This window comes from Podarcis tiliguerta (assembly GCF_965153285.1).
Source record: "Podarcis tiliguerta genome assembly, chromosome: 2".
Taxonomy (NCBI): domain Eukaryota; kingdom Metazoa; phylum Chordata; class Lepidosauria; order Squamata; family Lacertidae; genus Podarcis; species Podarcis tiliguerta.
In genome coordinates, this window is record NC_139535.1 from 82,210,359 (window position 1) to 82,224,389 (window position 14,031).

General features: G+C 43.3%; 1 protein-coding gene across 1 annotated transcript; it reads left to right on the forward strand.

Annotated features, from left to right (window-relative positions):
- Positions 1 to 8,882: 8,882 nt before the first annotated feature.
- TMEM238L (transmembrane protein 238 like) lies at positions 8,883 to 9,377 on the forward strand. The gene has a single exon (XM_083430338.1). It carries the CDS (start codon positions 8,947 to 8,949, stop codon positions 9,187 to 9,189), a length of 243 nt encoding a protein of 80 aa, XP_083286464.1. The 5' UTR covers positions 8,883 to 8,946; the 3' UTR covers positions 9,190 to 9,377.
- Positions 9,378 to 14,031: the final 4,654 nt, after the last annotated feature.

Consider the following 14,031-nt stretch of genomic DNA (forward strand, 5'->3'; position numbering starts at 1 on the left):
GTGTACCATGGCTGATTTTTGTATGGTCTATTGGGCTATCCTGACATGGGTTTGAGTGCTGTGCTTTATGATGCAGAAGTGAAGCTGCAGAGCTCAACCTGTCCTTCCTCCATGAGCAGGTTTTCAGATTAGGCTCTTGGGTTTTCTTGTCTCCATTTGTTCTCTATAACTCCATAGAGATTACCGGTACTTGCATTATCCTTTATCTATTACAGTTTCAGTAGATCTGCATACATAGCACTTAGGACCTGTTCTCTACGCCCACCCCCCTTCTGCTTCAATTTATACATAATGTGAATTATAGGACCACACTTGTGGCCCTATGTAAAGGGTGAGTCACCTGAATCACATTCCGCCATGATAACAATAAATGCAGAAAATGGGTCAATGGATTGATTTGAGATTTGGCAGTATTTTGTTAATTGAATATCAGTTAAAATGGTTATTGATTTAAAAACCCTTTCTCATGTATCATCTAGTATTATTAACAACCCACATGACATATATATAATGAGAAGATCAAAGGCATTTCCTAGTTTCATCTGCCAAAATCAACTAAATGATCCTCAAGTTTCCTTCCTCTACAATTCTGTGATTCTTCCTAAAATTCATTGATTGTGTGAGCCCAAACCACCAGGGACTCCTGACACTTGTTCAAAACTGAAATCCTGTGGTGGGAGAATGAATATTTCCAGACATGTTGCCTGATGGTTCAAAATTATTTGGGGGAGTAGTATCAGGAACTGGCTACTGCCGACAAAGACATTATGGGCAGGATTCAGCCAAAGGTAAGCAATTTTAAGCCCCATTTACTTCAGTGGAGCTTATATATAATTTAAAGATCACCCATTAAAACCAAATGGTCATAAAAGTGCTTAATTTTGGCTGCATCACTATGTCTGACTTGATCTATATTCACTGACTTGGTAAGGCTGTTTATATGTCACATGCAAGTACATAGCTGTCACGCCCAGGCCTGACCCAAAATGTTTTGCTGGCTTCCCTCCCCTGCATAACACCCCCTGCTGAAGTTGCATAGTGCCCAAGCCTGGTTGAGCTATTTTGGCACTTGAGGCCAAACAAGCATCTCTTTTCCCGCTCTGAGAATAAAAGCATGATCAGTGAATCGATGAAAATCAGAGGTTAGGAGAAGGTAGAATGAGATCAAATGTGAGCTCTCTGAATGATTTCCATAGTTCAGCAAGGATTCTGACTCCCAATTATTCCTCAATAGTAACAAAAAGGGTTTTATTCTCAAGCTGCTGAGATGAAGAAAGCTTGTCGCAGTGGAGAGAACTAGGAGCGGATTTTTGTGTGACAAAGCTGGGCTGCATTTATAGCTTAAATTTAAAGAAAATAGCCTTTCACTAAAATCCTGGGAACTGTAGTTTACTCCTCGCAGAGCTGTGATTCCCAGAACCCTTAAGAAACTGCAGTTCACAGGGTTCTTTGGGGAAGTCAAGTGCTTTAAATGCGTGGTGTGTATGCAGCCTTAGTTCTAGCTCTGAAAACAAATTCCTGGGCTGAGCAAGTGCTCAGAGGCACCCTGTTCCTTCATTCTAAAGCATGTTTGCCCCTGGCTGCGGTTTGTGGATTGCAGGTTATGCATAGAAATCACAGTCCCCGGGTTGGTTACAACAATTTAGAACACAACATTGAAAACAGTTTTAAACAAACTGCAATCACAAAAAAACAGGGTGGGTCCTAAAAATAGGCTGTCTCACTCTGCCTAATGGTAGAGCCGGCCCTGTTTCCATGTCAGTTTTACACCTCGCTACCACTAGTGAGGCTGATGTGAGTCTTCCACATGATTCACCACTCCTATCTGCTTCTGCACCTTAAGAAAACATCAGGCAGGCATTTCAGCATCAAATGAGAGACTGTCGCAGCATTCCAAAGAATCCTATGGGGTTCTATGAGTTCCAGCATAACTCAGGAATTCATGAATAGGTGACATGTTTTCTCCAGATTCTTGATCCCTTATAACACCAGTGACATAAATCCTTCTTCAGGATATGTGTTGGGACATTTGTTTTGTTCTAGAAATCACATGACTGATTGTTGTAATTTCTGTGCATGACTACAAAGTGTAACCCCAGCTTGGCCTCAAAGCCAATAGTTCCTTAGCCTATGAAACAGGAATGATTCACTAAGCCACAAGGATGTTGAGAGGACGGGAGGCAGAAGGAATGAAAGAGTGTGGTAAATGCTTGTTGGGTTTTTTTTAAAAAAAAAACCTCTGTCCTCCTACAGACAAAAGAAGGTGCGCATGAAGCAAGGGACAAAGCAGTAAGAGCAGATGATTTATTAATCCAGAATTTATAGTCTGTCTGATTGTTTCCGATTTATATGCATTCTCAAGGCAGAGAAGAATGTTTAAAAAAACGCAGTTACAACAATTAATCTGGGATGGCAGACCTCAGGTCCAGGAGCTGAATGCAACCCTCCAGGACTTTCTCTCTCTCTCTCTGGCCCACAGGATTCTCACCAGGCCCCAAACCCCTCACCAGCCCAGGTCTGCATCCTCCTTGGGTGCTTTTGCCTGGTTGAAATGTGTCCTGGGACTGTTGCCTGAATACGGAGAGGCTTCTGTATATGCCTCCATCTTTTGCCTGACTAAATTGCAGCCTACAAAAGGTGGAGTCACATCTGTCACTGCTTTTGCACATACAGTAGTACCTCAGGTTAAAGACGCTTCAGGTTACAGATGCTTCAGGTTACAGACTCGGCTAACCCAGAAATAGTACCTCAGGTTAAGAACTTTGCTTCAGGATGAGAACAGAAATCGCATAGCGGCAGCGGGAGGCCCCATTAGCTAAAGTGGTACCTCAGGTTAAGAACAGTTTCAGGTTAAGAACAGACCTCCAGAATGAATTAAGTTCTTAACCTGAGCTACCACTGTACACCACCCCCCATGGCAAAGGGCTTGTGGAGCCCAGAAGATTGCTTATGAGGGAATGTGGCCCTAGAAAAAAACTTTCACATCTCTATAATAAATAATAATTCATAACTCAATAGCAAACATGCATCATCTGCTCTTAGCATGCTTAATGCTTGAAGATCAATCGTCTACTTATACAGGAAGGTCTCTCAACAAAACAGACCAGATTCCCTCATCTTTCTTATGGTAAATAATTCAAATACAACCACTTGGGGGAGGAATACACCCTGTAGTAGCTACTGAGGATAATCTCAGAAGAGTGGAGTCCACAACACATCTTGTTACTGAACTTCAAAGGATGGAGAGGTATATATGGAGGAAGATTTCCCCTCATGAATCCTGAACCCAGGCTCTAAAGTGAAGACCCAGTGCTTTGGATTTAACCCAGAACTTACCCTGTAAAATATAAGCTAAAAAAACCCAACAGCAACCAGAGACTGAGCAGCTTGGCATCTCTTCCTGGCCAGGGAATGTACTATTCCATTTAAAGAAGTGCTTTTGTTTTTGTTTCGAAGTTCATTTCAGTTTTGTTTCTCTTTTTAGGAATTATAAAAAGACTTTGTTTTTCTTTCATAGTTTATTACCCTTATTACACTTTTAGAAACACTCTCCTGGCAAGGGAAATGTTGGCAGTTTCTAAGTTCTGCATGCCTGTCAGGTTCAAGTTTCAGCTTGTCACAAATGTTCATAAAACAACTACTACAGTAATAATAGTGATAACCCAATAGCACTTCAAAAAGATTTGTAAACAAGGGCATAAATCCCTGCCTTAAGAAGACAGATTGCATTTAGTGTGTGATGATCCACATAATTGAAAAACTTAAAGGGAAATGGGGATGAGGAAGCAAGTTCCTCATCTGAGGTATTTAAGGCTCCCTTTCATATGCACCTGGCATTGGGGCCCCTTGTAATGATACTGCTATCCCACGTGACTCTGGCATGTGCATGAATAGCAGAAGGGCATGGGTGCAGCTGATCATGTATGCCTTCCCTAAGGGCTGGTTCTTCCGCCTGACACGATGATTATCTTGTTGCCAACTCTTCTAATCAATCCTGCCTGGGTACTTGCCACATTCACACACACATACCACAGCATAGTACAGTGGTACCTCAGGTTAAGTACTTAATTCGTTCTGGAGGTCCGTACTTAACCTGAAACTGTTCTTAGCCTGAAGCACCACTTTAGCTAATGGGGCCTCCTGCTGCCACTGCGCCACCGGAGCACGATTTCTGTTCTCATCCTGAAGCAAAGTTCTTAACCTGAAGCACTATTTCTGGGTTAGTGGAGTCTGTAACCTGAAGCGTATGTAATCTGAAGCATATGTAACCCGAGGTACCACTGTACTGAGAAGCAGTTTGGGTGTGAAGGAAGAGGAACAAGTGATGCCATCAGGGTAGGACTTTGGGTCAGGGCAGAAGAATGAGAAGCAAGTTCACCAAACACAGTGGAGCTTGCCCACCACATTTTGAAGTGATGTGAAACTTCTTACCAACTGATGGGTCCCTTTAAGAGCATTCAGTCCAGAGTCTAAATCTGCCCCCCTTCTGAGAGAGACTCGGGGCACCAGGGTTGTCTGCACCCATATTTTCTCTAGCTTGCCATGAAAGCCTGTAAGGATTGCCTCCTACAGAGCTGGGATCCTCACTCTTCAAAACTGTTGTGCCTGCTCTGTTTCTTCACATAACATGTGTGCTCCAGAACAGGTTGTCTTGCCAGCCAGTCATCACAGTGACGAGAACTCTTTTTTGGCCGTAGGGCAGGTCAGAATGTGACTCCTGCAAGTGTGGTTTATAAATAGCCCTGGGAATGGTGCATCACTGGAATCGTAAACATTCAGTAAAAATGGTTAGTTTTCTGAGCTGGGGAGCTAACCTGGAGGCCTCTGCATGTCCTCCGCAAGCAGGGCAGTTACTGGGTAACTTATCGATGGCCAAAAGGGGTTACCATGGAAGATGATCAATGACTGACAAATGGCAAAGCCAACTGGATTAGGGCTGGGGTTTTGCTGCTGAGGAATGTTAGTCACACTCGTTATCCAGAGAGGAGAGGAAAAGAGGAGAACGATCTGGCAGGAGGTTCATCTGGCCATATGGCTGATACCGTTACGTTTGGCATGATTCATAGCTTGACGTCACAAGCAGATAAGGTTTTTATTACGCCTGACACTTAGCAGACGTGGAGCAAGTGAGGCAGCTTGGTAAACCAAAAGCAAACCACTGGGGCATCTAAAAATAAACACCCACCATTTCAGCATCATGCTGCTTTCTCTGATGGAAGATATTGAATTAAAAAAATTAAGGGCTGCAAAAGTGAGAAGGGAAGAGATTGAAGGAATTTACAGAAGGACAGACAAAGAGGAGGTGGGCAGGAATAAGGATGGTTGTTGTTTTTCTGCTTTTATTAGCAGCATACTTTGACAGGCAAAGATCCCCCAACAGCAGATGGTGAGAAATGCTTCACCTGTTGACTGGTGGACATGAAGGGTGACAAGCATTTAAACTCTTAAACAGCAGGGGTTGGGGGTTGGGAAAGCATTGTGTGGATCAGTGGTAGGTCTCAGGCTCCATCCAGATAAGGTTGGCAAAGACCTCTCTGCCTGAAACACTGGAGAACTGCTATGTCACATGGTTCAATGGTCTGATTTTCCATAAGGCCATTTCCCATGCTCCTGTTATTAACCCAGCTGTTTTTAAAAAGAGCATAGGTTTTGAAGACAAATGGCTGCACCCAGTTATATTATCATTTCACAACCACTATATGATTAAATATTGATTTTCAACAGTATGCCTTTAAATGGATGGAGCAAAACAGCTGACAAACATTACGGAACTGCAAACACAATGCAGTTCCTTGACTGTGTGTTATAGTTTTATGGTTACTCTACTGACCAGAGGGGAAAAAAACCCTGCCTGGACTGCTCTTGTACCTTTAACAGCAGACAGCAGGTTGATCTGCAAAAACCAGCAAGGCGAAGCTTTCCATCATATAGAGATAAACATTATTAACCACCTTATGCCTGTGCCTCAACTCCCCACCCCCCACCCCGTGCAAATATTTCAACTAAATGTTGTTCTGAACATACAAATAAGAAACATTAAGTGCTCATCCACACTTATGCTTGTCCCACTGCTTTCCCCCAGGAAAACCTACTGTTGGGTTTTCTCCAGGTTGACACTGCCTCTGATTTAGTGCTGAAAAGCGGATTTTCCACACTGTGGCAGAGCAAGCCGATCGCCTTGGGCAGCCCAAATGCCCTGCACCCGGGGGTGAACCCATCCCTAGAAAGCATAGAACAAGCAGAAGACCACTCAGACAAGCAGAAGTGTAGATGAGCACTTACTTATGTAAAGCAGAATCACAGTACACCAGCTGCAACAGTATTCACTATGAAGTCTGGTATATTAATTTAAAGAGTGTCGCCATACGTTGGTCGAAAAATCACAGATAAAACAAAACCAATCATTGTCAAAGTCATCTCCCCACCGCTTTCCCTTTCAGCATTCAGTCTCCCCGTTTACTTTTTGGCTAAAGCAATTTGCCAAAAGTTTGTGTACCAATTAGATAATGTTAATCCTGAACCAGTTTGCTTATCAGCTGATGAGCTGACACCATTGAAAAATATTACTAAGTCCTTGTAAGGAACACCAACATTTTGATTATCAAACAGGGATAACAAAACCAACTGAGGGAAGTACCATACATGGAATCTTGCATCCTACTATTTTGCCAGTGCCTTCAAATACTTTTTGCCTCAACTAGAGCCAGGGCTTTTTCGGCTGTGCCTCCGATCTGGTGGAACGCTCTGTCACAAGAGACTAGGGCCCTGCGGAACTTGACATCTTTCCGCAGTGCCTGCAAGAAAGAGCTGTTCCACCAGGCCTTTGGTCAGGAAACAGCCTGACTCCCTCCTTTGGAAATCTTCACAGAACTTTAGCCTAATGGTTGCCATCAATTTGAGTTGAATTAATTTTAATGAAATGATTTTAGAATGTTGTATTATTTTATTGTTGTTAGCCGCCCTGAGCCCAGCTTCGGCTCGGGAGGGTGGGATATAAATAAAATGTATTATTATTATTATTATTATTATTATTATTATTATTATTAAAATTGTTTAATTTCAGACTAATTCTGCCACGTGGCAAAAGGTTAGTACAGCCTCTCCTCTCCAGCATTGTTTGCTCAGTGTTTTGTTGGTGCTGCTCAATAAGACAGGTGTAAGGTTCTACCTATAACTCACTTTCAGAGTGTTTCCACAGACGCCTGCAGAAACAGATTTCAGTGCCTTTTTACTCCACTGAGCATTCCACTATGCATCTGAAAGGGTTGTATTTAAATCTGTCAAGAAAACCTTTTTTTTTTATAGAAAAAACAGAATCATTTTGAGTTGTGATAATAAAATTATAAATATCCTGTAGATGAAAGAAACAGGGGTTGTTGTTTTTTTAGACTTGAAGAATATTCTGTTAATGAATTTTCCATTTCAGTTAAGGGCATTATTGCTGAAACGTAAAATTTGATGCAGTTCAAACCATGGTGGGTTTGGTTTTTTTTTACTCTTTTTTCGGTTTGAGGATGAGGTTAACCCCCTGGATAGGTACCTCATCCTACAGAGGCATTTTAGACTCCCAGTGTTTACATTACAGAATTTTATCAGTTCCACAGAACAAAGGATGTACAATTATAGGGGCTAATAGTGATTGTACAGTAGATTTTATTCTACTCTTGCCATACCTGCAGAGCATGTTTCAAGAAAGGGTTAGAGACCAAGCTGTTGTTTTTTTATATATAGTATGGCTTAAAGAGACACATGTTCTTCATCAGTGCGTTCCATTTGTCCCTGCTGTTTGCCTGAATCCCTACAAATGAAGGCACATGCTGCATGACATTAAAAAAAATGTCAAGGTGTCATTAAAAGTGAGGTATTCCTACCCCTCTGTCTTCAGATAGTTTGATTTTTAAAAATATTGACCTTTTACCACCATGCATAAATACGTTAATAAGTTCCTGCCAATTTTGGAGTGCTTCCATCGTGATAGGAACAGGTAACCTACCGGGAAAAGGTAAGTTTAACATGGTAAAATATTCATATTTATGGAACTGGTATTTCCCAAGCTATGCTATATTCATCTTGCTCCATCTTTGTAGTTTTGTTTTATTTTTTGTAAGTGCTGTGTAATTAAGTTTTTATAATACAGTGATACCTCAGGTTAAGTACTTAATTCATTCCGGAGGTCCGTTCTTAACCTGAAACTGTTCTTAACCTGAAGCACCACTTTAGCTAATGGGGCCTCCTGCTGCTGCCGCGCCACCGGAGCACAATTTCTGTTCTCATCCTGAAGCACTATTTCTGGGTTAGCGGAGTCTGTAACCTGAAGCGTATGTAACCTGAAGCATATGTAATCCGAGGTACCACTGTAATTTAAAGTTTGTAGTAAAGACCACACCCAGATATTTTATGGGTTTGCCATGCCTGTGCCTCAGCTTGGCATTAAAAGGACACTTACTGTGGCTATCAAAAAAACACACAACTTTACGCTGAATGATCTTATTGACACATTTTAAAATAATGTTTAGTTGTAGTTTTCCTGGTTTAACAGAACAACCCCCTCGGTCTAGGAAGTGTGGGGCTTGATTCCAAAGTGCTGTAGAAGCTATACGACTATAAAATGTCAGATTTAAATAAAAAATAATAGACATGGGCTAGTTAGCCCTTACTAATTTTTCCGAGTACAAAAAGAAAAGTTCCCCAAGGGGACCAAAGCCCAGGTGGAGAGATCCATGCCGTGTGGCACCTTGCAGGCAAAAGTGTGTCACTGCTAGGGTGACAGTGACAGGGCAGGAAGGAGTTAAAGGCTCACCTGGTCTACCTGCTTAGTGTCCTCAGAGGTGTGCTCTGACATTTATACTTCCTTCTGATGGCAAGCCAGCCTGGATGTTTGGGCAGGTAGCATGACAATAAGACAGGCTTCCAAAGCTCAGTCTGCCTTTTGGCTGATAGCGCCCCATGAAGAAGAATTTGGCCACGATCCTTGCCCTATACGTGGGCCGGTGTTATTTCATATTAGTTTTGGCTCTCGTCTGTGATGTGGCTGGATTGGTCCTCCTGCTTCTAGGGATTTTTGGCCTTTTGAGCTCTTGGGATTTCTTTGTTTACTCGGGAGCCCTGCTGTTGGCATTTAGTCTCCTATTCTGGGCTTTCTGGTATTCGCTCAACATTGAAGTCTCCCTTAAAGAACTAGCTGTTTGAGTCTATCTACAACCAGAGGAACGTGCAGGTGGCACCGTCAAACTACAGAGAAGAACGTTTCACCTCCTGGAGGCATCTGAAATTTTCCCTGGAGAGTAGAAGGAAATGATGCAGCGACAAGAGTCAGTGCCCACCCATCCCCACAGCAAGGTATGTACCAAGAGTGTTGTTTTTCTGTTTTAGGCAGATAAATACCGTATTTTTCGCTCTATAGGACGCACATTTTCCCCTCCAAAAATGAAGGGGAAATGTGTGTGCGTCCTATGGAGCGAATGCAGGCTTCAGGAAGCTATCTGCAAGCCTTCGGAGCCTGGCACCCCGCTGCCCTGCAGAGGCTTGAAAGGCTGTCCCTGAAGCCTCAAGTCTTTGGAGTGCAGCTGCGCTCCAAAGGCTTCAGGGATCTTTGAGGCTGGTGGTGGGGGAAAGCAGCGTCTTTGCACTGTTCCCCAACCTGCTCTTGAATGCACTTTGTTTTAGAGGGGGAGAACAAGGGGGGGGGAATCCCTGTTCTCCCCCTACTATGGTCCGGTGTGTCCTATGGTCTGGTGCGTCCTATAAAGCGAAAAATACGGTAATCTGAATTTTCCAACATTTGTGCTTTGAGAGAAATACATTTGAGCCGAGTGATTTAAAAAGATGTTACATCACATTAGCAGAATTATGAACGCGTAAGGGTGGTGCGGTGTGTGTGAGGTCAAAGAATTCCAGAGAATGATGTTACTTCAAGGAAATGGTGGTTAAGCGATGTGTGTGTGTGAGATCACAGAATTCCAGAGAATGAATGGTACGTCAGGGTCCATCTGCACACACCCCATTGTGACTTAAGTTACTAAACTCAAACTACATCTCCTTAAAAGTTGTCACAGATAAGCAAGTCCTTATGATTGTTAATATCGCTGGTGTCATAGAAGCCAGCTTCTGATAATTGCCACATTAAAGCTGCAATCCTGTACCCACTTGCCATTGAACTTAGGAGGAGGACTTAGTCCTGCTTAGGATTGCACGGCACATTATAGAATATATTGGCCTGTTGTGTACATTTCATGTTACTTTGAAGATTAGAGAAAGGGCAGATAATAATGGCTCGCATGGTGGGAATGTGATCAGTTGTGTCTGTTCCATTTTTCACATCTGTTCTTAGCATGGTGTCCAGTTCCTGTGTTCTGGCTATCAATTTTGGGGGGGGGGGTTGCTCATTATGTTTGCCTATCTTGTTAGCAGAATTTAAACACACACACACACACACAACCTTGGATGCTTGTCTGGTGTTTCTGTCTGAAAAGCTTTATTTCAAAAACAGCCACGTTTGCGTACAAAAGGGCAAAAATGAAATATGTGTCTTAGAGCAGGACTACAGTCTCAAACACAGAAGAGACAGTCAGCTGCCTTAAAAGCCCACTAGATAATTCAGTTGTCGTGTCAAGCTTCCCGCAGAGATGAAACATCATTTATTTTGTTTGTTGCATTTGGGAAGGTGGGTATGGGGTTTTTCTTACATTATCTCTAGTCAGAGAATTCTGTTGTCTGCTGTAGCGAAACCAAAACCCCAAATTAAAGCTCCACTTCACCCATCTCGGCTATGTCTCTTGTCGTGTCTTCAGGAAAACAAAACATACAGGGAATATTTCTGGCATCTCATAACTGCTTTAACAATAGCATGCATTTTATTAGATGCTAATAGAAATGGGGCACAATCAGGGGTTTTGGTGCCGCAGGAGAAACTGCACAATCTGCTTTGAAGTAGATTCCATTCTCCCTAAATTAAAATCAGGTTCACAGCTCAGGGACGCTCCTTGATCCAGACTTAATCCTGGATGGTCAAATAATAGTAGCCACTAGTAGTGCCCCCTCCCAGTTTTGGCTTGTCCCCCAGCAGCTGTACATTTGTTTTGACAAATCCTGAATCCTGACCACAGCTCCTCATGTCCCCGCAGTTCCGATTATTCCTTGCATTCTAAGTCCTCCAATTTTTCCATTTTCTAGTTTCTGCTCCCTGTCTCACACTGACTGCGATGCCGTATCGCCGACAACAAATATACGGGTGTCTGCTAGGAGAGAGTTCTCTGCGTATGCCATTATTCCTGGCATTTCCCTGGCATCGTGCCCAGACTAGCAGGAAGAGCAAGTGAACATCTGTCTCTCTACAACAGGGAGAAGTAACTGGGCAAGTTATAAAGTGACCAGCCTGGCACTATGGCCTGCTGTGTTTAATCATTAACTGTGGACCATAAAGTTTCCAGAGCCACAAGCTTCCTTGATGGGGCAGCTGCCAGATACATGGCTTGTAATTATTCTTTATTAGGCATTATAAGATGGCGCAGCCGTGGCAGGTGGCACAAAACTCACTCTGATCCTCCAGAATATGGAATATGCATATCCCAGAGCACAATCCTATTAGAAGTAGGTCCTATTCAATTCAATCAGACTCCCAGATGAATATTATAGGGCTTCAGCCCCAATCACTCCAAGGATGGAGAACTTCCAGGCATGCATAACAACATGAAACTGATAATGCATGCGGCCAGAACGCTTCTCAAACTACACTGGCTGGTACAGTAAAAGCCCTTGCCAAATGATCCCACATTTGCCTTTGCTATAACATGCCAGCTTATCTTTGCAAAACAGTTTCAGAAACATGTCTTTGGTTGGAACGCACGTGGTTTTAAATTTTAATTGTGGGGGTTGGTGGTAAAACCAAAGCATCCTGATTACTAATTGAACCCTTTCCCCCAAAGCCCATTATTTACAGGATTTAAAGAAATAATGGATTTCTTAAAATCCATTATTTATATAAAGCATCTATCTCCTGTGCAGATGTGACAAGATGCAGAAAGATGCAGGTTCAGCTTCATTAGCTGTGCAGCCTTTTCCCTGAGCAAGGAAGGGCTGAAACAGGAATGGGTTGGAACATACCCAGATACCACTTTCATTCAGCAATGGATTGAATGCAACTTTTCTTCTTTTGTGTTTTTGTTCCCAGTGCACTTAAAAGCTGATATACCAGGAGAATGAAGGGAAGATGCAGTGAATATGGACACTCATGCCAGCCTACATTTGGAATTCACAGGATTCCTCCAGGAAAACTAGGCTATGTCGAGTCCTGTGCATTCAGAGACTCCTTGTCTGAAGCTCTGCACCTTATTGGGTTGAACGCGTACAGTCTGAACATTACACCAACATCTCGCTCTAAGCCTTTGCTTTGCACAGCTATTCGGCGCCCTGATTTTACGCATTGCAATCACCAAGCCACGCTGTGTCCTTGAGTAACGTATGGACTTTGTTTTTAAAAGTTGACTAGAACCGCAGGAGAACCATACGTGCGTGCAGATATGATTGGTGCTGTATTTGCATGAATCTATACAGTTGAAACTGGGGGAACAGTTTATATAGAGCTTAATCATTTTGTGCATTGATAATAGCTTTGTAGATGCCTGTAATTCCAGGAAGCTGTGCAGTGCAACATTTCATGATGCTAGAGTGCTTGTAGGCTGGGAGGAGATGGTGCCAAGCAAGCCCATGTCGTTTTGCTGTGTGCTTTGCTCAGGTGCATGCAGAAGGTAGCATCTTATGAAACTGAAGGCTGCTAGGAGATGGAGACCCTACTTCCCCCACCGCTGCCAGTGATCCTGCCAGGGCCATTCTCTTTTGTTGGCTGATTTCCTCTCAGATTGGGGGTTATCACCTTTGGCCAGGACTGCTCTTCCTTGTTTGGCTTCCTGCCCTGCAGACATTTAGAAGAGAATGAAGCAAAACAGGGCACTACAGCATCTTGCACACTGATTTCTCTAGCTGGCTGGCTGCACAACCTGCCCCACAGCATTCCTGGTCCCTACGATCTGCCTGGTCATCCTAACTGGTAACAGCGTGCCTTGAAATAAAACCCCACCAGCCTGAGCGGGAACCCAGCGGTTTCTACACTAGCCGGATGGCAACTCAGCACAAATAGCTTCTCAAATGTTTTTTTAAAGCAAAACCCTCTCCAGAAAGTTGGCTAAACGGAGGGTGAGGGAACAGTGCAGATTCTGGCTTTAGTTAAGATCTCAGCTGTCCACGAAAATGCTTGGTTTCATGGAGACAGAAAGGTTAGCTTGTTCTTACTTCCCAAGTTTGGTATGGGACATATGAGAGGTGAAATTGTCTTAGTTAGAAAGACCTAAAGGGCTTGCAATGCATTGGTGAGGATCCAAACAAGTCCCAATGGGAGTTTTGTCGAAGGCCTACAGTGATTTGCCCTGCTATGGAGTCCCTCCCATGGCAGTGGGAATTAGTGGATGTATGTGGCAGCAGTGACTGAGCCAGACAGCAGTGCTCTGTACAGGCCTGGGTAGTTGGAATTTTAAATCTGCCGTATGCCTCAGGAACAATACTATGTTAGAGGCATTGTGGGAAATTAATTAGAGGCATTGTGGCTCCTGGACCCAGCTGCTCAGTACTGCTCAGAACCCCAGGAAAAACATTTCCAAGCTGTAGCCCAGGGTTCTACGTGTTGATGCCAGGTCTGGTATTGCCTAGAGATTTTGAAAGGGGAAAGGGATTCCTTTATCTTGGAACAAGGAACAGCACATGAACAAAAGCAGGTGTGTCTGGTAGTAGAAAAGGCAACCGTTTAGGGGAATGAGTAGGCCTCAGTGCTCCAAGACCCAAGCAAGCATGTGGAGATGAATAGGCTTTGAGGGCGCATTTTATGGCAATCTCCCCGGCTGCCATGCTCAAACAAATGTTCGGTGTACCACATCCAGTGCAAACACACACATCCGTGCTGTTGTTGTACATCTTTATGGCCTTGCAAAATAGGTGCTTTCGATTTTGATCGTTTTCTGAAAAGTAAATATTAGCTTTGTA

Bases quoted from the DNA above. Each gene is read 5' to 3' on its own strand.
- TMEM238L (XM_083430338.1), top strand. From the start codon at position 8,947: ATGAAGAAGAATTTGGCCACGATCCTTGCCCTATACGTGGGCCGGTGT.